The sequence below is a fragment of the Acomys russatus genome, chromosome 17, assembly GCF_903995435.1.
Source record: "Acomys russatus chromosome 17, mAcoRus1.1, whole genome shotgun sequence".
Lineage (NCBI taxonomy): Eukaryota > Metazoa > Chordata > Mammalia > Rodentia > Muridae > Acomys > Acomys russatus.
In genome coordinates this window covers 59782110-59804307 of record NC_067153.1, presented here as the reverse complement: position 1 = coordinate 59804307, position 22198 = coordinate 59782110, and the positions used below count along the sequence as shown (strand labels likewise).

General features: G+C 54.4%; 1 protein-coding gene across 1 annotated transcript; it reads left to right on the top strand.

The window, feature by feature from the left end:
• Positions 1 to 1504: 1504 nt before the first annotated feature.
• Positions 1505 to 22197, top strand: LOC127201026 (histone deacetylase 7-like). Its single transcript, XM_051159383.1, has 3 exons — positions 1505 to 1706; positions 21733 to 21923; positions 22027 to 22197. Exons 1-3 carry the CDS (start codon positions 1688 to 1690, stop codon positions 22195 to 22197), a joined length of 381 nt encoding a protein of 126 aa, XP_051015340.1. The 5' UTR covers positions 1505 to 1687.
• The last annotated feature ends 1 nt before the right edge of the window (position 22198 follows it).

Below are 22198 nucleotides of genomic sequence, written 5' to 3'. Positions count from 1 at the left end.
GGGGGCGGGCGGCTAGCAGGCAGAGAAGGCTGAAGCAGTAATGGTAGTAGCTACCGCTGAGCAAAGCCCCAGGAAGCAACGGACCAGGATGTGTGTGGTACCCATTGTAAGAGGTCATGATGCTGCCAAAGGAACGTGTACACATTAACAGGTACACTGGGGCCAAACTCAGCAGCTGAACACCGAGGGACCGGGAGACCATGTGACTGAGGCTGTTCACCAGCAGCGTGGTGAACGTCCCCGCTAGGCCACTCAAGGCTCAGGCTTCCAAGATAACACAGCTCTAGCTCTGCCTCAGTTTCCCCTTCTAAAGACTCTTGGTGTTCCTAGGACCCAGTGAGTAGAATGGGGTCAGAAGGTGACTACTTTTCTGTGGCTGGGACCCCCACAAGCAGTGGAGCCCAGTGGTCGTGGTGGATGACCTCTTCCCATCCTAGTTTTCTGACCTAGCAGATTGCTGGAGGCAACGGGGCTGATAGGCCAGGCCAGGAAGCAGTGGGAAGATCCTCCGCTCCTGGACCCTTGAATCTGACCTCGGTCTAAGAGGAGATTGGGGGAGAGGCAGGGAGGGCTACGATGCAAAGCCAGTCCCCGGCTGAGTTTATTAGCTGAGGGAGGGCTGGAGGCGGCTGCATTCCGACTCACAGACTGGAACATTTCTGTGATCCACTGTAATGCACTGGGGGACACTGGGCACATTGCTCAAGTTTGACTCATAGGGACCAGCGGGGGGGGGGGGTGCAAAGGAGGGTCATTGTGGAGAGAGAGGAGTGGAAGAGGAGAGGACGCAAGGGAATCCCTGGAGAAATTTCTTTTTAAAAAGAAAAGTTTCAAAAACTGCACCACCCCTACCCCCTTTTTTTTTTCTTTTAATAGGAACAGGCGGGACCCTTCTGCTCCCTTCAGCAGACACTGGGGGTGGGGTAGAGGGGGGTGCCACTGAAGTTGGACTGGGCAGTGATTCAAATCAGGAGCCCTGCGTGTGTGTGTGTGTGTGTGTGTGTGTGTGTGTGTGTGTGTGTGTGTTAGAATGGGGCGGGGGTGTTCGTATGAGATTCCTTGCTCGGGACTCCAAGCGTGTCCTGCTCTCCCTGTGTGTAAAGTTCTCTCTTCGTGGACTTCTTAGGTGTGTAGATCTGTGCACAGGAGTCCTTCTCCGAAGTGTAAATCATCCTGGCCTGTGTAAACATGGATGCACGTTCGTGTACGCTGTGTATGCACGGGTGCGTGCACTCAGGTATCTGGGTTTCCGGGAATTGTGCGCGGGGCGCAGCGCCGCGCGGCGGCTGGGGCTCGGCGGCCGCGCGCCGGTCCGGCCGCGTCCCGCGTTCCGGGTTCGGCGCTGCCTCCCGGGCGGTGTGGCGCGCCCCGCCACGATCGGTGTCTACCGCCAGCCTGTGTGCCGCTAAGCAAAGCCTGCCGGGGTGGTGTGTCCCAGGGCCGCGAGCGCCGGCCCCCTCCCTCCCCTCCCCCTTGGCCCGCTCTCAGACTCAGATAAAGCATTTCCTTCCATTGTCATCCTACCCGGCCGGCCAGGCTGCCAGGGCCCTCCCCCTCCCGGCCCCCTCCCTTCCTCTCGCCGTCTCACAGTCGCTCTGCAGCCTCCGGCGACCCGGGGGGATGTGAGGCCGGCGCCCCGGCCCCCCGCCCGCCATGAGCCCCCGGCTCTGAGGGCCCCGGCCCCTGGATGCACAGCCCCGGCGCGGGTGAGTACCGGGCGGCCACCCCCGCCCCGCCCGCCCCACCCTGCGCGCGGCACCCTGCGCCGTCCGCCCCGGCTCTGGCTGCGGCTACTTCTCCGGCGGGTCCGGCTCGCCGGGTCCTCCGTGCGTCCCGGACCTCGCCCGCTCGGCCGGGCTCTAGCCCGCTCGCCGCCGGGTCTGGTTCCGGGGCTGGAGGGCTCCGGCCTCTAGCCGGGCGCCCACATCCGCCCGCTGCAGGGCAGCGACAGGCCCCGGGGAGACAGTGGGAGGCCCCGGGCCGCCTGTGCATGGGCAGGGCATCCCGTCACCCTCCTCCCCGGGATCCCGGAGGCACGGCTGGCCGCCGAGGCCCGGGGAGGGGGCGGTGCTCCGGGGCGGAAGGTTTGGAAGCGGGAGGTCAAAGGGTAGGACCCACTGCACTGGGGCCGTACTTGTGGGGCTGGACATCAGCGCCCCCATCTCGTGGAACCGGGCAGGGCCCTACTCAGATCCCGTGGCCGGGGGTAGAAAACGTCCCCGGGAGGTATATCGGACTGGGAGATTTCTCAGAGCATCACTCATTGGAATGAAGAGACAGACACCTGTGCCCAACAGAGCTGTGAGAGCAGTGCCCTTAAAGGTGTGGGAAAGTGGGGGTCCCAGGCTGAGTACTGAGCGTAGGGAGCTAAATGTGTGCTCTCCACACACCGCCCCCCCCCCCCCCCCCCCCAGCCCCAGGTCTGTTAGTGCTGAGAAGTATGAGAGCTCGGGCAAATCTGGCAGCTGAGCTGTCTTTCCACTACAATTTCTCCGCCAGCTAAGTTGGAGGAAAAACCTGGGACCTACAGGTCACCTAATGTGCCCTCACTTCCTTCCCGCTGGCTGCCGGTTTGGGGCCGACCTGGGCCTGGCCATTGGGCCCTTAACTGTCTTTGCTGGCTGTCCAGCATTCGCAAAAGCCTCCTGCATCTGGTGCTGGTTGGCTTGCTGCGAACTATCCCTTCCCACATCCCAACTCAGCGTCTGCCTGAGGCCCAGCTCTGCCTGCCAAATTTTTAGGGTGATAATAGGACATTGGCCCTCGGCAGCCCTGATGGGAGCCCAACATCTGGAGACAGGAACCAGTCCTCCAGACTTACCTAGTTTTATGAGACTTCACTCAAATTCCTTGCCCAGCCATTGGAGACCATGACTTGGGCTGGTTTCTCCCCCTCTGACTGGTACTCAGGTGACCCACGACTGCCGTCCATGCATTTCCTCTGTGCAAACCCTCTCATGGTGCTGCCAACCATCCCTTCACTGCTCTCTATCCTCCTGACATCTCCCCTCAGTAACTAAGTCATTTTCTTCTTTATAGTCACTCCTGAGGGAAACTGAGACATAGAGCAATTCCACTGTGTGGTATCCAGAGAACTCAGATTGGACTGGGTCCTGAACCCACCGGGGCTGATGCATGTCCCCTGTCTTTAGTCCTCTGATGTGTCCCTCCCGAGCTGGGAGCTCAGAGCTGTGCTTTGGGAAGGTTGGAGATGGTGTGTGCACCCGAACCCCTCTGTCGCTCAGCTACCCCTTGGCTGGATAGCTCTCTTGGTATCAGCCAGTGGCATAGGCTGAGCTCCAAAGTAGAAAAGGGTTCTTCTCTTTGACCTGAGGCCTCACTTTTCCCACAATTAACATCACAAGACATGGGATCGAGGGAGTCTGGGTCCACTTTCCAGAGCTCAGAAGCTGAGTGGCTAACCACAAATCACCAGTGTTCAGAAGGTTAGGAAGTACGGGGACAGGTAGAGAGAATCCTGCATCCTTGCCTTGGGGATAATGTCCGGTGGCTCAGTTGGTGATGGGACGGACGGGGAAAGACACTTTTACAGCTGTAGGCACACTCGCTTCCCGGGACTGGGAAGACGGGAACCTTTGAAAGCCATCTTCTCTTCTTTGCCTTCTCCCCTGCCACTGGCCTTTTTAAAGAGCTGGTAGTTTTAAAGTTCATCGAAGCCTAAGAGAAAGATCACCTACTAGTGCGAGGCCCTGGGTCACCCAGCCAGGGAATGGCACCACCCAGGCCTCTGCTGGTAGCTCTTCTTGCCCAAGCTCTTCCTTAGTCAGATGGAGTCTGGAAGTCTCCAGAGAAGTGCAGGGTGCAGCAGGCCTTAAAGGCATGTCCCCCTAGAGGCGCCAGCGCCAGGATTGTGCATTTGTATATGTTGGATTTGTTCACTAGATGGGGCACTTCCTCTGGGGCAGGAAGCCTTGATTTCCTGTGCTGGGGGGTGGCGGGTGTGCGGGTGTGCGGGTAGGGACTAGGAGTGGGGGGCCCACTGGGCCATCCCTGATGTTGTTTGGAATCACAGACAGGCAGAGCTTTCACTCCAGGCTGCTTCCCTAACCCAGGGGAGGCAGGAAGGAGAGTGCTGGCTGGGAGGCCCAGGCTGAGGCTGGAGAAGGCTGTGAGTGCCATGAGATGGGGGTGAGGGGTGGGGGCAGTAACACAGCAGGAAGCTTGGGGAGCAGGTGACCCTGCCGGGTATTGTGTGCCTTATAATATTTTCCCTGTTTCTGTGGTAACGTTCCGTGGGGGCCTTGGGGCTGCAGGAAGGTGCTCCAGACAGCGCTTTCCTTAGTGGCCCACATACTGGGAGCCCCCATATCTAGCTACTCTACCTTTTGGCTCTGTAGGACCAGGGCCTGGGAATCCAGACAAGTGGCTTGACTCAAGCACTGTCTTGGGGGGAGAGCACTGAATAGAAGCCCCATAGTATCTCTTGGCGGGTAAGGGGCAAGGGACAAGGGGAGAGAAGTCGGCTGGATTTGGTGAAGGCTCCAAGCAGATTAAGACACCACCCTTGGCCTCTGCCTCCTCCTCTCTGCTCTTTCTCTCTGCTGCCCTCCTCCAGTCATTCAGGTGGGGGTGGACACCGAGGGGTTGGGGTGGCAGAGGCAGGAGGGATGTTTTCATCAGTAGAGCATAGCTCCTTTGGTTCTGGACTTGCTCCCAGAGGCAAACTAATCCCGGCTAGCATCTGTTTAGTGTGAGCCTCCAATGTGATATGTGTGTATGCACTGGGTGTGTGGCGGGTGTCTGTGTTTGCCCAGGGCTGTGTATGTCGATGTGGTGGTTCTGTGGCAATCTGTGATCCATGTGCTGGCTCGGTTGGGTGTTTGGGGGTCTGTACACATGTGGCACAGATGTGTGTCTTCTGTGTCATGTGCACCTCTGTAAGTTATGGCTCTGTGTGAGGTGTACAAAGCCTACAGACAGGTTTTAGGGGATGGGTACCTATGTAGGAGTTGCCTTTTCCATAGGTGTCCAGATATTGGCCTGTAGAGCACTGTCCGTGGTTTTCTTTTCCTTTTTTTTTTTTTTTTTTTTTTTTTTTTTGTTTTTTTTTTTTTTTTGTTTGTTTGGTTTGGTTTTGGTTTTTCGAGACAGGGTTTCTCTTGTAGTCCTGGCTGTCCTGGACTCACTCTGTAGACCAGGCTGGCCTTGAACTCACAGAGACCCACCTGCCTCTGCCTCCCAAGTGCTGGGATTAAAGGTGTGTGCCACCATGTCCAGCCCCTTTATTTATTTGCCTGTTTGTTTGTTTGTTTGCTTGCTTGTTTGTTTGTTTGAGACAGGGTTTCTCTGTGTAGTCCTGGCCGTCCAGGAGCTCACAATGTGTAGACCAGGCTGGTCTCCAATTCAGAGATCCACCTGCCTCTGCCTCCCTAGTGCTGGAGTTAAAGGCATGCGCCACCATGTCTGGTATCCTGTCCTGGACTTTAAATACCAGTTACCAGACCAGTTGCTTCAGGATCCTGTGATGAACATGTTAAAAATATTACCAGGCCCTATTCTCATCATCTGTCAGAGTTTGCAGCCGTGGGGAGAGGAACCCTGAATTTTCACTTGCATGGTGGGTGATTTTGGTGCCCAAGCCTGGGCCAACCTTTTTGTTTATTTCTGTGGAGGGAGACAGACTTGCAGAAGGTGTATGGTGTGTCTGAGGTCCCGGAGGGCTATTGAGAGAACTGATTCAAACACAATGCATTGCCTTGAAGACTGGTTCAAGATTCAGTGTGGGTACCTGTGTGTACATTCAGGCCTGGCATGGTGAAGGGGACCAGGTAGGGCCAGCTGGTGTAGATGCTGCCTCAGACTGGCATCGACTTTTCTTTTGAGGCTCCAACCTTTCTGGCCTTGTTCTTGCTATCCATCCTCCTTGGAATCCTCGAGAACCACACTGCAGCCAGGGAGCCCCATTTACCAAGCTGCTCGCTGAGCAGTTCATCCCGTTGTTGCAGACTTGCAGAGCTCTGTGGCATGCCCTGGACGCAGAGGTGCGGTGAGCACAGAGGTACACGTCTGACCTCGGTGTGCTACCACTCTCCTGGAGAACAAGAAAGCATGGGCAGGGGATGAGACGAATACTTTTCATACACGGTGATTAGCTCTAACGAAGGAAATGAACTGGGTGCAGCAAGACACAGCAAGGTGGGACTTCCTTAGACAGGGTGGCCATGGGAGGGCTGCGTGACACTGACACCTTTTCTCACTGCCAGACTAGAAGTCCCGGAGCTTGCAAAGCAGCTAGGCTTGGAAGCTCCCTGGACCCAGGTGAGGGATCTGGACGGAGCTCTAGCTGAGGGCTGAAGCTGGACCTGCCAGCCTGGTGAACTGCAGAATCTTGTGTCCTCATGCAGTCCCCCACTGCTGCTGTCACCGCAGGTTGAGAGGGACAGAGTTGCAGGGAACAGCCAAATAGGGCTGAGATTAAGGTTAAGAACATGGCAGACTGTTGGGGTTCTCCTAAGCACCGCCCATTCCTGACCCTCCTGTTCTACTTCCCTCTTACCTCAGTCCCCTTCTACCTTCCCAACTTGGAGAACCACTGTGCCAGGTCCCTCCCCTCTGGGCGTAGCTGGCTGCCTCCGTGGCCACTGGGATCTATTTATTTAGCTCAGGGTCACCAGGGAAGGGGGAGGGGGGAGGGGGTGGGTCAAGGCTCAGAGAAGACCTGGGTCATGGGAGATAATAGAACCAGAAATAAGGGCAGGGGCCCGAGGGGGCAGAACTCATAAGAAGCTGCCCAGCATGGCCCAGTGGAGAAGAGGTGTGTGGGGAAGGCCTGAGCTTAGAAGGCTCTCTCTCTCTGTGCCCTTAAGTCTGCTCCCCCAAGCTGGATGCCTCTCAGACCAGAGGGGCAGAGAGGGGTCTGGTTCAAGCCACCTGCTCTACTTCCGCCGAAAGGAAGTTCCCCCTTGGGTCCACCTGCAGGCCTGCCCCTACACCGGGTCTTTCAGGAGGTTAATCTTAACAGCAGCAGTTTGGGCCTTCAGATCTCTTCTCCTCCCTCTCCTCAGTAGAGGTTTTTTTGTTTTTTTTTTTCTGGAAGACCCAGAGCTTTCCACTGGCACAAGACAGTGTGGCCCCTGAGGGATTGGAGGAGCCTCTAAGGAAGAGAGGAGGTCTGCTTCCCTCCCCTTTGCCACTACCATCTTTTTTTGTTTGTTTGTTTGTTTGTTTCCTCCTCTTGTCAGGCCCTTCCAGTGCCTTCATCCCTTGGCCCTGCCTCCCAGTCTTTTCCTGCCCCAGCTGCAGGTTCCTATTGGGAGTCAGAAAGTGGAGGGGGCAGTTCAGACTTAGTGTCCCCCACCCTATCTCCAGGCCACTTCCCTTCTCCTCATATTGCCATGCTGGAATGGGGAAACTCTGGTGGTCCGGAAACCCTCAGCTTCATAAGCTGGGAATAACCAGGAAACTGCCATTGCCCTTGCCTTCAGTATAGCTCTCCTCCGAGCTGGATTCAAGGAGCCCACTCCTCTTTCCTACAAGTAGCCCAGAAGACTGGTTCCTCTTCTGCAGCCTTCGGGATGGCAGAGAGGAGCGGGGCTGGGAGGTACAGGTTCGGAAAGAGTCGGGGTGGGGGAATTCGGAGACTTTGGGCTGTAACCGACTTGTTTTGCTTGCCCCACAAACCTGCACGTCCGGGGCATCCGCTGCGCCCTCCGGGGCCTTCAGGTTGTAGAAGCGCTCTCAGAATGACAGACTGGTGCCACCGGGTTGGGGCAAGGTGGGGGTGGGGGTGAAGGGGGGAGCCCCAGGCAAGGGGGAGCTGGAGGGTTAAAAATAGCAGCAGTCGGGTTTCGGTTAGCAAATGTGGAGGCGGGGAGCTGGAGGAGCGGCAAGCGGGGCTGTGCTTCCCTGGGTCCCGGAGTGAGTCACCGTGGAGCGTTGGTGAGGCAGCACCCTCACTCTGCCGCCGCTGCTGCCTGCTCTGCTAGGGCAGCACGCAGGGAACCCGAGGCTCAGAGAGACATGACTCTGGGCCAGAAGGGTTGTGGAAAATGGGGTGGACCTGGGTTTGACGCTAGTGGAGTAGCTGTGGGTGCTTGTGTGAGGATACTGAGGCTGGCTATTCTCATCTGGGAGTGTAAAGCATCCCCAAAATGTTAGTTAGTTCACTTCCAGTGCCAGTGGCAAAACTCAGCCAAGTAGGGAGGTCTGGGCTGACTCTTTCTCCAGCAGCAAACTAAATTTTGGGCACCTTCTTCCCTGGGACTGTTTCCTTATCACTAATGTGAAAATCATAATGTTTGCAATCTCACAGGGTTGCTATAGAGATTAAAGGAGATGGTGTAAGTGACTTATGCCATGTCTGGCAGGAAACCAGTGCAACGCTGAATACTCATCTTTATTATTGATATTATTGTTCATATTTTTGAAGGTCAGGAACAGAGAATGTTGGAGACATGACAGAACCGGGGCCCAGCCCCAGTTCACAGAAAAACCAGGCCAAATTGCCTGCTCTCGATTCCTCCACCCCTGTGAGCCTGGAACAGCAGTCACAGGGTGGGCCCCTTGTTCACTCCTCTTCCCAGAGAAGCAGGGTGGGGGTGGGGTACCCCCAGGCTTCACAGCCAGCTGGCTGGTCAAAGGGATTGCTATGCCATCCTGGGCAGACAGCCCCTGATGCCTTCCTATGTGGAACACCTTGCCAACATCTGCTGTTGGTGACCTTTCTCTTAGCTCCTCCCTGGCAGCCCTTAGAGGGGGGGTGGTGAAGCAGACGAAGGGTGCGCAGGTCAGTGACATCAGCAGTATTCCCAGCGTGGCTGGCCCTGGAAGAGCCATGAGACATGGCTTTCAGGAAATATCATTATTCAGCTGACAGGCATTCCGTAAGTAAGGCCTGGCCTTGCCTAGCCTGGGCTAGGCTCTTAGCGTGAGTCAAGAGAGCCAGAAGCTCCCTGCCCCCCCCCCCCCGGCATGCAGATAGCATGGGTTCCCTCTGGGTGTGTGGGTGGGGGTCCAAGAATATGGGGGAGTCCTTGAAAGCCCTATACCCTAGTTCTCCTGAGACCCTTGGTCATGTGTGTTCACTTTGCTCCTGGGATGCACACGTGCATGTTGTGTGTACGATGAGCTGTTACTTGCAAAGCGCTTCTGCAGAAACAGACAAGGCAGGGCAGCAGTGTCAGTGGAAAACAGAAATTCATACTGCAGAGCCCCTACCGTGAGAGGGACCCTGGGGCCTCGGCACATGCCTTCCCATGTGCTTTCCAACGTGCCCCTTTAAAGGGCTGGTTTTTTTGTTTGTTTTTGCTAAAAATGAGACTGCACTAACTCAGTCCCGCGATCTCTACCTTCCTGCACCCTCATCTCCTCTAGTTCTCATTTGGCTAGAAATTGTCCTTGATGTCGCTTGTTCAAACTAGTTGCTCGGGGACCATACATCCGGCTGTTGAATTCCCTGAAGGCTAAGTAAGCACCTTAGCTGGATTTCTGGTCTGGAGACCGTCTTTGGTAGGTGTCAAGGCCAGTCCTGGCTGCAGAAGGAAATGGGAGCACCCGGAGAATCTGTGCGATAGACTTCTGCTGTTTTCCAGAAATAACTGGCAAAAGGAGGAGGAGGAGGAGGAGGAGGAGGAGGAGGAGGCGGAGGCTGCGGCATGACTGGATTTGGGGATGTCTGGGGTATTTGCTGTCATTAATATTAATGTGGCATCTCAGTGAGTGCCAGCATTCATAGCGTGTTGCTATTCACAGACTCCAGATGCCTCCCATTTGCTTGGTTTGTACTAAGTGCCCACCCCTAGGCCAGTGGGCAGACGAGGTCTGTGGCCAATGCCCTCCACCTTCCCCAAACCTAGGGCTACTTTGCCTGCTCCGAATGTGGCGTTCCTCCTCTCTGCACTCGTGGGTGCCTCCACTCTTCCACCTGCCCGAAGTCGGCCATGTCCTTCCAGGGGAATTTATTCTGAGTACCAGTCTTAGGGTGACTTGCCTCTGGTTATGCAACTGGCATTCTCTACAAGACTTGACAATTTCCAGAGTGCTCTGATGGCACGTGACCCTCCAAGGCAGCCCTGGGAGGTCTGCTTGTTTAGTTATACCCTGCTGGAGGGAGCTTACAGGAAGCCAATAAAATGGTAAAATGCACATTCAAGAAACTGGGGAAATATAAGATGAATAAGGAAGTGGAGCCCAGCCTCCTGGAGACAAAGGCATGCGAGGGACTCAGGCAGAGACGGCCTGTTTTGTTATGTGGTATGTTTTGGATAGAGTATCTCATGCTTTGTGGAAACATGCCAACACTCAGGTTACTCTACTGTGCGTCGCTTGGTGGCCTTGCTTTGCCGTCTATTAGGAGGTGGCGTCCGTGCCAGTGGACATGAGCTTAGGTCCTGGAAACCCAAGGAAGTTTCTTTTCTCCCTCCCTCTCCCAGGCTCCTCTCCTTTCTCTTTTGCACTCTCTCCTTTCTCCTTCTCTTCTCTGTCTTCTGTGGCACTGGGCATAAGTCCGGGACCTGTCTCATGTTAGACAAACTGTCTATGGCTAAGCCACACTGCCCTTTGTTTCTTAACCACTTCAAGCCCCAGTTTCCTTTGTGGCAGCACCGACTCCGTAAGGCTGTGGTAGGAATCCATTGCCAGCACTATCATATGCCTGTCGGTCATCATTGGTGTTATTAACTAATGGTTACAATAGTATGCTAAATAGCCGGGATTTTTTTTTCTCTGCCATCTCAGGAACAGGCTGGGAGACCTTTGGGTGGATCAGATGGAAGGTGCAAAGGGAGGGGCTTCTCCAAGTGCGCACAAGCAAGCCGCAGGGAGAGGCAGAACTTAGGAGCAAGCAAGAGAGGGGTACGCAGGTATGCCCAACCCAATACCCCCTCAAAGGGGTGGTGACTGCACTTCCTGTTTGGGCAAGCAGTTGAGAAAGGCTGCCTGGGATTGGCTGCTGGGTGAAGCACCCACCAGGGAGAAGAGAAACAAGCAGAGGCTGACAAGCCCTAAGCGGGCAGCCTCCCACATTCCAGATAGGGCCTCAAATCTTGCCTGCTGAGGATGTTTTCCTTGTGATAGAAAAAGATAGTGGCTAGACTTTGTAGTGGACTTCCAATAAGATTGGAGCCACTGGAGCAGGGAGTTGTGGGTGATGATAGAACTTACGTGCCTTAGGGCTTCCATGTTTAGAAATACCAGGGCCGTTTGGAATGACTAGGAAGCCTGTCTTCTCAGGAATTCTTTAGGTGGACAGGGCAGTGCAGAGCAGGCCAGGCTGCAAGGCGAGTTCCTGGAGCTAGGAAGTGGTGGCAGGCCAGAGAGCCACCCCGAGGAGGTAACTGTGTCCTTGTTCCACAGAGAAGAGTTCAGGAGTGGTCCGAGAGGCCCCAGGAGGTTATAGGGGCCACAGGGTCTCGCTGTTCTCTAGCAGGGAGCGGCAAGGCTCCTGAGAGTGCCATGTTTGTAGATGAATGGCCTGGGACCCCTGTCACAAGATGAGAGAGGCCACCAGAGGTGGGATAAAGAGCTGGGTAGGTCACAGAGAGTCAGAGGGGACACTTTGCCACTCCTGGGAAGCTAGAGCTGCTTTTGCCATGGTTATATCTACTTCCTGTTTGATTAATTTCAAATAGGGGGGGCGGGCGGGGGTGAGGCAAGCTGGCTCAGGCTACCGCTGTGTGGGGCTGTTTACAACAGCCGCATGTGGGATTCCCAGAAAGAGACTCCAAACCGGACATCCTGTGGCTGCAAAATACCCAGGTGTCAAGAGCTAAAAATAACTGCCCTAGCGCTCCAGCCACCCAGAGGTGGAGGGGAAAGGGCCTGTCCACTGTGCTGGGGTGGGCAGGAGGCAGCCTGAAGCCTGCACTAAACAGCCCTCAGAGGATCTCTGGGTGCCGTGCCAGCAATCTCCCTCTCCCATCCCCTCGCAGCTGACCCCAGACTGTGTAGGCGCACATCCAAGCTGCCCACCTGCCAGCTGAACCTGGGTCTACAAAGAACCTGTGCAGCTTGTCGGGGCCTCCCGCGCCAGAGAGGTTATAGAAGGGCTTGGTAGCGTCTAGAGCAGCGCTTCTCAACCTGTGGGTCTTGACCCCCCCCCCCCCCCCCGCCAGAGGTCGCTTAAGAGCATCGCAAAACACAGATATCTACATTACGATTCATAGCAGTAGCAGGATTTACAGTTATAAATTAGCAATGAAAATAATTTTATGCTTGGGGGTCACCACATGAGGGACTGTGTTAAAGGGCCACAGCGTTAGAAAGGTTGAGAACCTTTGTTCTAGAGAGAAGATGCAGGAGACTGCCACTGAGCAGAAAAATGGAGCAGATGCCCCTCTGAGCCCCTAAACCTGTGACCAGCAGTCCTGTTACTTCAGGTGACTCTTTGGGGCTGCCTTCATGGGTACCCACAGGTAAATGAGCAGCCTCTGGCCTCTGGCCTGTATAGGGCTGGGATAGCCTCTGGCCTGTATAGGGCTGGGATAGCCTCTGGTCTGTATAGGGCTGGGATAGCCTCTGGCCTGTATAGGGCTGGGATAGCCTCTGGCCTGTATAGGGCTGGGATAGCCTCTGGCCTGTATAGGCTGGGATAGCCTCTGGCCTGTATAGGGCTGGGATAGCCTCTGGCCTGTATAGGCTGGGATAGCCTCTGGCCTGTATAGGACTGGGATAGCCTCGGGCCTGTATAGGGCTGGGATAGCCTCTGGCCTGTATAGGGCTGGGATAGCCTCTGGCCTGTATAGGGCTGGGATAGCCTCTGGCCTGTATAGGCTGGGATAGCCTCTGGCCTGTATAGGGCTGGGATAGCCTCTGGCCTGTATAGGGCTGGGATAGTCTCTGGCCTGTATAGGGCTGGGATAGCCTCTGGCCTGTATAGGGCTGGGATAGCCTCTGGCCTGTATAGGGCTGGGATAGCCTCTGGCCTGTATAGGGCTGGGATAGCCTCTGGCCTGTATAGGGCTGGGATAGCCTCTGGCCTGTATAGGCTGGGATAGCCTCTGGCCTGTATAGGGCTGGGATAGCCTCTGGCCTGTATAGGGCTGGGATAGCCTCTGGTACACTCTGAAGAGCTTCCTTTGCCTTGTGTTTGCCAGCCTCGAGGTGTGTACTAGTTGAGAGCAGGAGTCAAGAGCCATCATGCTATGTGACCTCAGGTTGTGTTGTTGTTGTTGTTGTTGTAAGCTTTATTTATTATATATACAGTGTTCTGCCTGTGTGTAATCCTGCACACCACAAGAGGGCACCAGATCTCATCATAGATGGTTGTGAGCCACCATGTGGTTGCTGGGAATTGAACTCAGGACCTCTGGAAGAGTAGTCAGTGCTCTTAACCTCTGAGCCATCTCTCCAGCCCTGTTTTTGTTGTTGTTTTTGTTTTTATTAATTTTATGCTACATGTGCCCAAGTGTGTGTATGTGCACAGTGAGTGTACAGGAACTCATGGATGTCAGAGGACACATGGGATCCCCTGGCACTGGTATTATAGACAGTGGTGAGCTGCCATGTGGGTGCTAGGAACCGAACCTGGGCCCTCTGCAAGAGCAAAATGTGCTCTTAACTGTTGAGCCATCTCTTCAGCCCCTAACCGCAGGTTATTAAGTACTACTGGGTCTTATTCTACATAGTAGAGATTAAAGACAGTAACCCCATGGGCTTGTTACAAGTATCGGGTACATTAGCAGATGAAAGGCACTTGGAGCAACTAACTAGTACTAGCGCACAGTAGTTTGGGTGGGAAGGAACAGGAAGTCACTGTTGTTGGGAAGCGTAGGGAGAACTGATGGAGCTGGGGTTATAGAGAAGACAAATGCCTGTGGTTGAGGAGGGACGGTGCACCAGGACCTGATGCTGAGTTTCTAGTGTCGGAACGAGGGCTCCTCCTCAGTCAGGGCTTACAGGAATAATGGGCAGCCATGACGGTGCATGGCCCGTGGCAGCTGGCCTCTCTTCAGTTGAAGCTCGGCTAGGTGTCATCATGTGTCTGTCTCTCCCCACCTGGCCTCCTAGCCAAAGTCTTTAATGCTACAGACCCTCACTCCCGGTATAGGCTTCCTTGAGAGCCACTGTCTGTCCCCTGGGCTTGAAGTAAATCTGAGCGTGAAACAGTTTGAAGCTAAAAACATGAAGGGTTTTTTGGGGGGTGGGGTGGGGAGGGGTGGGAGGATACAAGAAGCTGTTAAAAAGGTCTGATTTGAGGAAAATTTTAAGGAGTGCTTATGAGTATGTAGCATGCATGCATATGCATATCTCCTGAGGCTAGAGTTGCAGGCAGGTGGGAGCTGCCGTGTGGATGGTGGGACTTGAACCCGGGTCTCTTAGAGGAGCAGCCAGGGCTCTTAACAACAGAGCCATCTCTCCAGCTCGCATTGAACTTTTTAAAGTAACTGTAAGTAGTATATGTTTATAAAAATTATTTATTTCTTAGATTATAATATAAAGGGTAGAAATACATTTTTTAAAATTACGTGTACATGCAGGTGTGTGTGTGCTTGTGTGTATATTCCTGTGTGTATACATATGCAGGTGTATGTATGTGTGTTGATATGTGTGTACACATGCAGGTGTGTGTGTGTACACATGTGGGTATATGAGTGTTTGTGTGTTCATGTGCGTGGGGTGCACATGCATGTAGAGGCCAGGGGCCAACCTCAGGTGTCATTTCTCGAAAGACATTCATCTTGTTGTTAGAGACATGGTCTGTCACTAGGGCTTGGAGCCACTTAGTGCAAAACTGTCTGCCCAGTGAATCCCAGGTGCCTCTCTCTCTCTACCCTCCCTGGTGCTGAATTGTAAATTTATGCCACTATACCCAGTTGGCTTTTTTTTTTTTTTTTTAATGTGTGTATGAATGTTTGGTTTGAATGTCTGTGTACCATGTGTGATTTTTGTTTTTATTTTATGTGCATGTGTACCAAGCATGTAAAATGTCTCCAGAGGTCAGAAGAGGGTGTCTGAGCCCCTTAAACAATTACAATTGCCAGTAGATTGAAAGCCCCTTCTGACTGGTGGGAATTGAACCCAGGTCCTCTGGAAGTGCAGCCAGTGCTCTTATCCATGGAGCCATCCCATCAGCCCGTTCACCCAGCATTGTATGTGGATGCTGGAGATTCAACTTGGAGCATCCTGCTTCACAGCACAAACACTTTACCAACCAAGCTAGTGCCGAGCCACTGAAAGATGTTATAAAGCCAGGTACGTTCTTTTAGTTTGAGGCTAGCTAGGGGCCCAGTCAGACCTCCAAGGATTGATTCCCCCTGCTTTAGCTTCAGGTTGCTTGGAGGGCTGTTTGAAACAGGAAACTGGGCTCTGACTGGCTGGCTCTTCAGCCAGCAGCCTCTGGAGGGTCAGCACCTTTGTTTGGAATCACTGCTCGCACTCGCACTCGTCTGCTTAGACCCTGCTGGTTATGAACTGCCGCCCTCCTCACACCTCCCTCTGCCATGAGAGCACTGGCCTGAGCAACCTCTGATGCTCCAGAGGCTTCTAGGGTCCCTAGGTTCAGTCAGATGCCTGGAAGAAGAACCCTCTTTCCATAGCTCTCACAGGCCTCAGGGGCCTGACAACCATGACATTCCTTCTCCTTGTTTTACTCTGAGGCGTCCCCCATCACCCCCCCTCCTGCCCCCCGCCCGCTTACCTCCTCTCCCAGTCCTCACAAGGAGTCAGCCTTTGTTTTCTTCTCCTGTCAGGCTACAGACTCTGAGGCTGCAACCTGGGGTGTGGGGACCCAGACCTTGGCCTCCTGCCTTTGTCTGCTTTCCCCTCACAGCTGAGGCCTGGGCCTTCCCACAGCTTCCTTCCTAGCTAATATCCAGGGACCAAGGAGCTGAAAGTAGCCTGGGCCTGGGCTTCTTGCCCCCTTGTGGGACAGATGAGGTCAAAGCTAGGGCCTGAGGCAGTGGATGTGAGGCCCAGAAACTCGGCTTCTCCAGGAGCCCCAGGGTGGAACCCCACAACGTTCGTGTCTAGTCTGGAGATTGCTGAGGGCTGCGATGTGCCCACTGGGATGTGCCTATCTGGCTGAGGAAGGGAACTTGGTACATCCAAGGTTCCCCACACTGGGTGAAGTGCTTAAAGCCTGATTGCAGATGCCTCCAAAAAGGGTAGAAATGGGGGGGAGGGTAAGCCAGGCTCCTAAAGAGAGCCCCCAGACCCAACCAAGAGCCATGTGAAGGACTCAGCCCTGGACACTGTTCTTATTGGTCCCTTGGATCAATTCTCTCCTTGTTTTTCCTGAGGTCTGACCTTGAGCAAGTGATAGCCACCCTCTGAGAAAGGGAGTGAGCTTAAGAACTGGGGTGCAGGACATTTCCTTTTCTCTTTTCAGCTCAACCCTCATCAAGGCACCACGAGGTGCCTCCCCTCTTCACGCAGAGAGCTAGTCCCAGGTGTTTTGAACCCCAGAGCACTTAACAGGGAGCTAGGGAGTAAAGATTACTATTCTATAAAGTGCTTTTGGACTCAGCCTCTTTGCCAGTGTGCATGCGCACACATCCATGTGGCTCTCTGAACAGAGTTTATGTCATAGGTCACCGCCACAAACTCCCTTCCAGACGTCGCAACAAACCACAAGGCCCAAGGTTATTAGTTTTTCTCCCATCTACAGTGCATAGTGCCCAGAACCGTGATTAGCAGGGGTATGAGGCGTGGAAGGCCTTACCCTGAAGGCAAGGTCAGAGGGGGCATGCGAGTGGATTCCCAGGATGCTGGGCACTCTGGGCCTGACAAGAGTATTCAAGTTTGGTTTCTGTTGCTGTGATAAACACCATGACCAAAAGCAACTTGGGGAGAGGAAAGGATTTACGTGGCTAACCCTCTTCCACGTCATAGTGCATCCACGGTGAGGGAAGTCAGGGAAGTAAGTCAAGCAGGAACCACGGAGCAGTGCTGCTTTCCGGCTTCTCTCTCCGAACCCAAGAACACCTGCCTGGGAATAGCCCAGCTCTCCTCCATCAATTAGCAATAAAGAAAAAGAGAGAAGAAAAGCCTCACAGACATGCCCATGGGCCAGTCTGATGGAGGTGATTCTTTAGCTGAGGTGCCATCTTTAAAAACAACAACCCAGAATGCAAGGTTGCTTCTGGAATAGGTGCTCCCTAGGGAATCACAAACTTTGAGAAATATTTATTTGCATTTTAGGCAGGAGTCATGAGAGGATCATTGCGTGTGTGGTTCTTCAATTATCAATAGGGCCCACCATATATGCGTAGAAGGTGTCGCTGCAGATGACACTGGCTGATAACACTGCCGCCAATACCGTAACTAATGTTATGCTGAGGTGTGGGACGCTAAGTACACGAGAGGTGAGGAGAGCAGGGCAAGATGAGCCCCACACCGACATGGGCTTGGGCAGACTTCCAAAGGTGGTCGAATTAATGAGTAGGGCCACATGTCCATATGGAACTGTGTACCGAGGCACAGGTGCTAATCCATGACAGGCCATTAGTTTGAGTGTCTTCCACCTATAGCTGCCTGCTATGTACAGGTCCAGAAAGCGGCCTTCTGCACTTGGTCCAAGGAGCATGCCCACTAAATGCCGCCTGTAGAAAATCCCCCGTGTCCTTGCCTTCTAGGGAGGCCCTGCAGTCCCTTGTCCTAAGCTGGGATGGTGGGAAGGTGTGGACAAGTGGTGTACTTCCCCTCCCAGGGCTGCTTTCATCTTTCTGTTGCCAACCAGCCTGAGGTCCCCTTGAGGTTTGCGGGTTCTCTGTGGGCTTAGAAGCCTGGGAGAGGTGGCTCTTTCAATGGACACACCTTTCTAGCTCAGGTGGTCTCGGAAAGAGGCGTAAGGCTTAGTGGGTCTCTTTTCTTGAGCAGTCCAGGTGTCAAGACACAGAATGAGGGGCAGTTGAGGGGAGGCCCTACGCTGGGGTCCTTGGGATATGTTTCCCACCATTTCACAGCTCCTTCCAGATCTCCAGGAGCCAACAGCCCAGGAGCCACTGTGAAGACTCATTCCTGCTCTGTGACATTTCCTGTAGGCTTCTCCAGGCCTGCTCTCCCCAGCTCTCTCCTGACCTCCCCGGCCACAGACTCCCACTTCTGGCCCCACTGCACTTCCTAACCTGATTTTCCCCCTTGGGTTGTTGGGAGCGTGCTTTGGCTGCCCAGGGAAGATGGTATCTGTCCCCATCAGGGAGGGCTGAGGGCACTGGTGGGTGAGCTGGGGCCTCCTTAAGTTCTTGTTACGCACCGTGCCCAAGTAGCTGAGTCACTTAGGAGCTGGCTGCAGATCCTACTCTACCGGCCTGGAGTGGCAGGGAGCTTGCCTCCCTCAGGACCGGTAGCCCTCCTCCCTCGGGCCCACAGACACAACCCTTACCCTCTGCTTCCTACAGATGGAACCCAGTAAACCTGGTTGCCTGCTGCCCCCAGTCTTCCTGGCACAGGTAAAAGTCAGGCTTGGGAGAGACTGGCTGGTGGGGATGAGGGGTGGAAACACCTGGGAAAGGTGAGAGGCAAGAGACCTGAGGGTTTGACGAAGTGGGGCGGGGGGGGGGGGCGGGTTAGCTGGACCTGCGAGTTGGAAGCTGGGGGTTCCAGGGGACGGACAAAGTTGGGTCTCCAGAAGAATAAGAACAGGAGAGGCTTCTTTGGATCCCATCAGGAAAAGGGAAGCCGGATGCCGTGCTTGGCCTGGGTGGGTACAGTACAGTGCAAAAGAAAAGGAGGATTTAATGTTTATTACCCAGGCCCCTGCCCGAGTCAGGCACCAGGTGAGATGTGTCCTCGTTTTCAAGTCATTCCGTCCTCATATGGGCCCCACAGGGAGGAAGGATATTTCTCGTTGGTAAGGTGACCTTGTCTGCTGCCACTTACTCTTCCGGGGAGACTGGGTTGCAGTGCGCTCACTTCCTGTTGCTGCCCAGATTTAGAATGTGCCCATGGAGCTGGGTCTAGAATGGAGGTCAGAGGCGGCAAGTATGTGGTGATTCCATGTAGCAGGGAGAACCGCAAGGCCAGGGAATCCTTGTCTTAGCTCAGCCGTCCCAAAGCTTGGGAAGACAGGACACCCACGAGGGGGAAAACGTACCAACATGTGACCTCTGCTAAACGAGAGAATCCTGACTCATGAGTTGACCATATCACCCCCAAAATGCTAATGAACGTATCCCCATGAAGCCACTGAGGAGAAAGAGCAGTATTTCCCCTATGGTCCTGTGTTTATTGAGTGCCTATCTTACTCTTTTTGTTGTTGTTGTTTTGGTTTTTAACGAGACAGGGTTTCTCTGTGTAGCCTTGCCTGTCCTGGACTCACTTTGTAGACCAGGCTGGCCTCGAACTCACAGTGATCGATCTGCCTGCCTCTGCCTCCCGAGTGCTGGGATTAAAGGCGTGCAGGTAGTATCCTAAGTCCTGGGATGATGAGCAAAGCCCAAGCGGTGGCGCTCAACCCAGGCCTTGCTATCAGTGGACTGCTTACTATGCTGTGGGCAGCCGGCATGGAGTCCAGGAGGAAGGGGTGCTGCACGGGGGTCTGCATCCAGCTGGGCTTTGAGCAGTAGGTGGGGTTTGGAAATGTATGGATGAGGACAGCATTGGGCAGGGGACATTGTGAGCCAAAAACTAGATGGGCAAAGTGTGCCCAGTTTGTTGTGGGATAAAGGCACTGTCTGAGTGGATCTTTGTTTGGATGGAGGAGACCAAGTTGAGGTGGGTGGTGTTCATGGGGAAATGCCTGAAGGAGGCCACTCCAGGGGACTCTTCCCACCCCTGTACCCTGTCATGGGGCTACCCTGTAGAACCCCCCACCAAATGCTAAGTCACTCAGACAAGCATTCCCAAGTTCTGAACAGAGTCCCTTCTCTGCTCCCGGCATCCTTTTGCGCTGACGGTGGTGATGCTGAGACTGAAGGATGGTGGGCTGTTAGGCAGCTCTCCCAGCTTGCTGTGAATGAGGCTGCACGCCCCGAGGTATGGGGCCTCCAGTCTGGGTTTCCTAAGCCCTGCAACGTCCAGGGAGAGACCTCAGGAAGCCGGTAGACCAGGGCTAGGGAAGACTGAGGCTTCCATGGGTGAATTATATGTTGCCATTGGAAGCCCGTACTCAGAATGATTTCTTGGGTAGCCATGTGAACAGGGTTGAGAGCATGAAGTCTGGGCCCCGTTTACTGTGAATTGCATTCAGATGCACAGTCGCTCTCTCAGATTGCTTAGTAACTGGAGGGCCACAGCAGGCCGGGCTGGACTCCTCTCTCGTGTCCGTTTTAAAGCCAGTGTTGGAGTGACAACCTCCTGCAAGCTCTTTCCTTGCCCGTGGGAAACCCTTCAGGGGGAGGCGATTTCCTCAGTGTTGGTGGGGAAGTGGAGCCTTAGCCTCACGGGACTGGACACTGTCCTCACCTTGCTGGGTGGCTCTAGGCAGTTCTGCCTTACACTGGGAGCTCACTCACCTCATCCGTGATAAAGGACAGAAATAATTAGCAGCCAGGGCAGGTGGGCTTGGGAGTTGCATGGGTTTTGTTGCATGCGTGCACCACGGATGCTAAGGTTATGATTCTTATGGTGGCATCAGGCCACAGGCTGCTTTTCCAGATGTTCCCATTGGTGGTACTTTGCCTGGGATCTTCCCATTTCCCATCAGTGCCAGACCCAAGGATAGGTGCGGCTGCTCTGTGAGGGGAAAGCCTGAAGAAGGCCTCTGTGGGGAGTTTTCACCTCTCTTGTATTTTATCCCTTCCCTTTCTAGGACCGCTCTCCTGACCACACACACACCCCACCACCATACACACACATACACACAACATGTGCATACACACACACGCGCGCGCGCACACACACACACATACACACATGCAGACACCATACATGCATACACACGCACACACATACACACATAACAACATGCATACACACATGCACACACATAGCACATACACACAGATGCATACACACACGCAGACACACATACACACACAGCGCACACACACGCACACACATAACACGCACACACACACACACACACTCTGCAGCAACTCCACCTCCCAGCATCTCAGTCCCTTACTGCTTAGCCCATCCTGGCCAGCTGGCTCTGCTGCACAGCCCCTGGTCTGCTGGTGTGCTATAAATAGCTCCTGCACCCACGGCCTTGGCAAGGTGCTCCTGGCGTGGGTACAGAGGACACTGGAGAAGAGGCAGCTGAGCCTGCTGTCCCTGCCAGACCAGGCCCACAGCTGGCTCGAATGGGAAGCAGGAGCCTGTATCACAAGTTCATGGGCCTTGGGAGCTGAGGAGCCTGCCCTGAGAACAGGATTCAATGGGCCCTAGGTGGCTAGCCATGGCTGACTGTGAGTTCTAGGCACCATTTCTGTATCTCAGAATGGCACAGAGCATGCGAACAAGAGAGTGGCAGCTGAGGGTCTGTGAGGCCCGTGAGATTAGGGGCTGAGCCAACTGAGCCTGTTTCCCTGCCTGATCTCTCCCACACTGAGACAGGCTGACCTCATTCCTAAGGCAAGCAAGGTATAGAGCCTAGAACTGCATCGCTGTCATTAAACCCGTCACTTAGCCCCAAGCCAACGGAGAAGCATTCTAGCGGGAAGAGACCGTGCTTACTGTCAGATGACTCGTTCTAGCCATCAGCAGTCTGTAGTCTGTAGACCTCCTTTCTCACAGGTAGAATGGAACCCAATATCCACCTGTAGCTCACCGATTGGTTTACATGAGGAAAAGACCCCCTGAGGATATTTTGACTGATCTTCAATCAGCCAAGGGGGTTCAGTAGTCTGTGACCAAGTTCCTGCAGACTAGTCTGACTCCTCTGTGTGTCCCCAGGCTGCCCTGCCCTCCAGCCAGACACGCCAGGCTTTCAGCCCAGCCCATGGACCTGCGAGTGGGACAGCGGCCCCACAGCGGAGCCCCCACCAGAGCCTGCACTGCTGGCCCTGCAGCGCCCTCAGCGCCTGCACCGCCATCTCTTCCTAGCAAGCCTGCAACAGCAACAGCGCTCAGCTGAGCCCATGAGGGTAAAGACAGAGCTCCCTAGACTCCCTCCTTCCCCCTCCCCCCCCCAGACCCTAGCTCTGCTCTTTACTCCTGCCCGTCCTGAGCTGCCAGCTCTGTCCACAGCTCTCAATGGACTCGCCAATGCCTGAGCTGCAGGGAGGACCGCAGGAACAAGAACTCCGACAACTTCTCAATAAAGACAAGAGCAAACGAAGTAAGGGTGGATCTGGGAGGGAGGAGTGGGAGGGTCACCATTTCCTGAGATGCCCTCTGTTTACCTGGTTCTGCCTGTGAG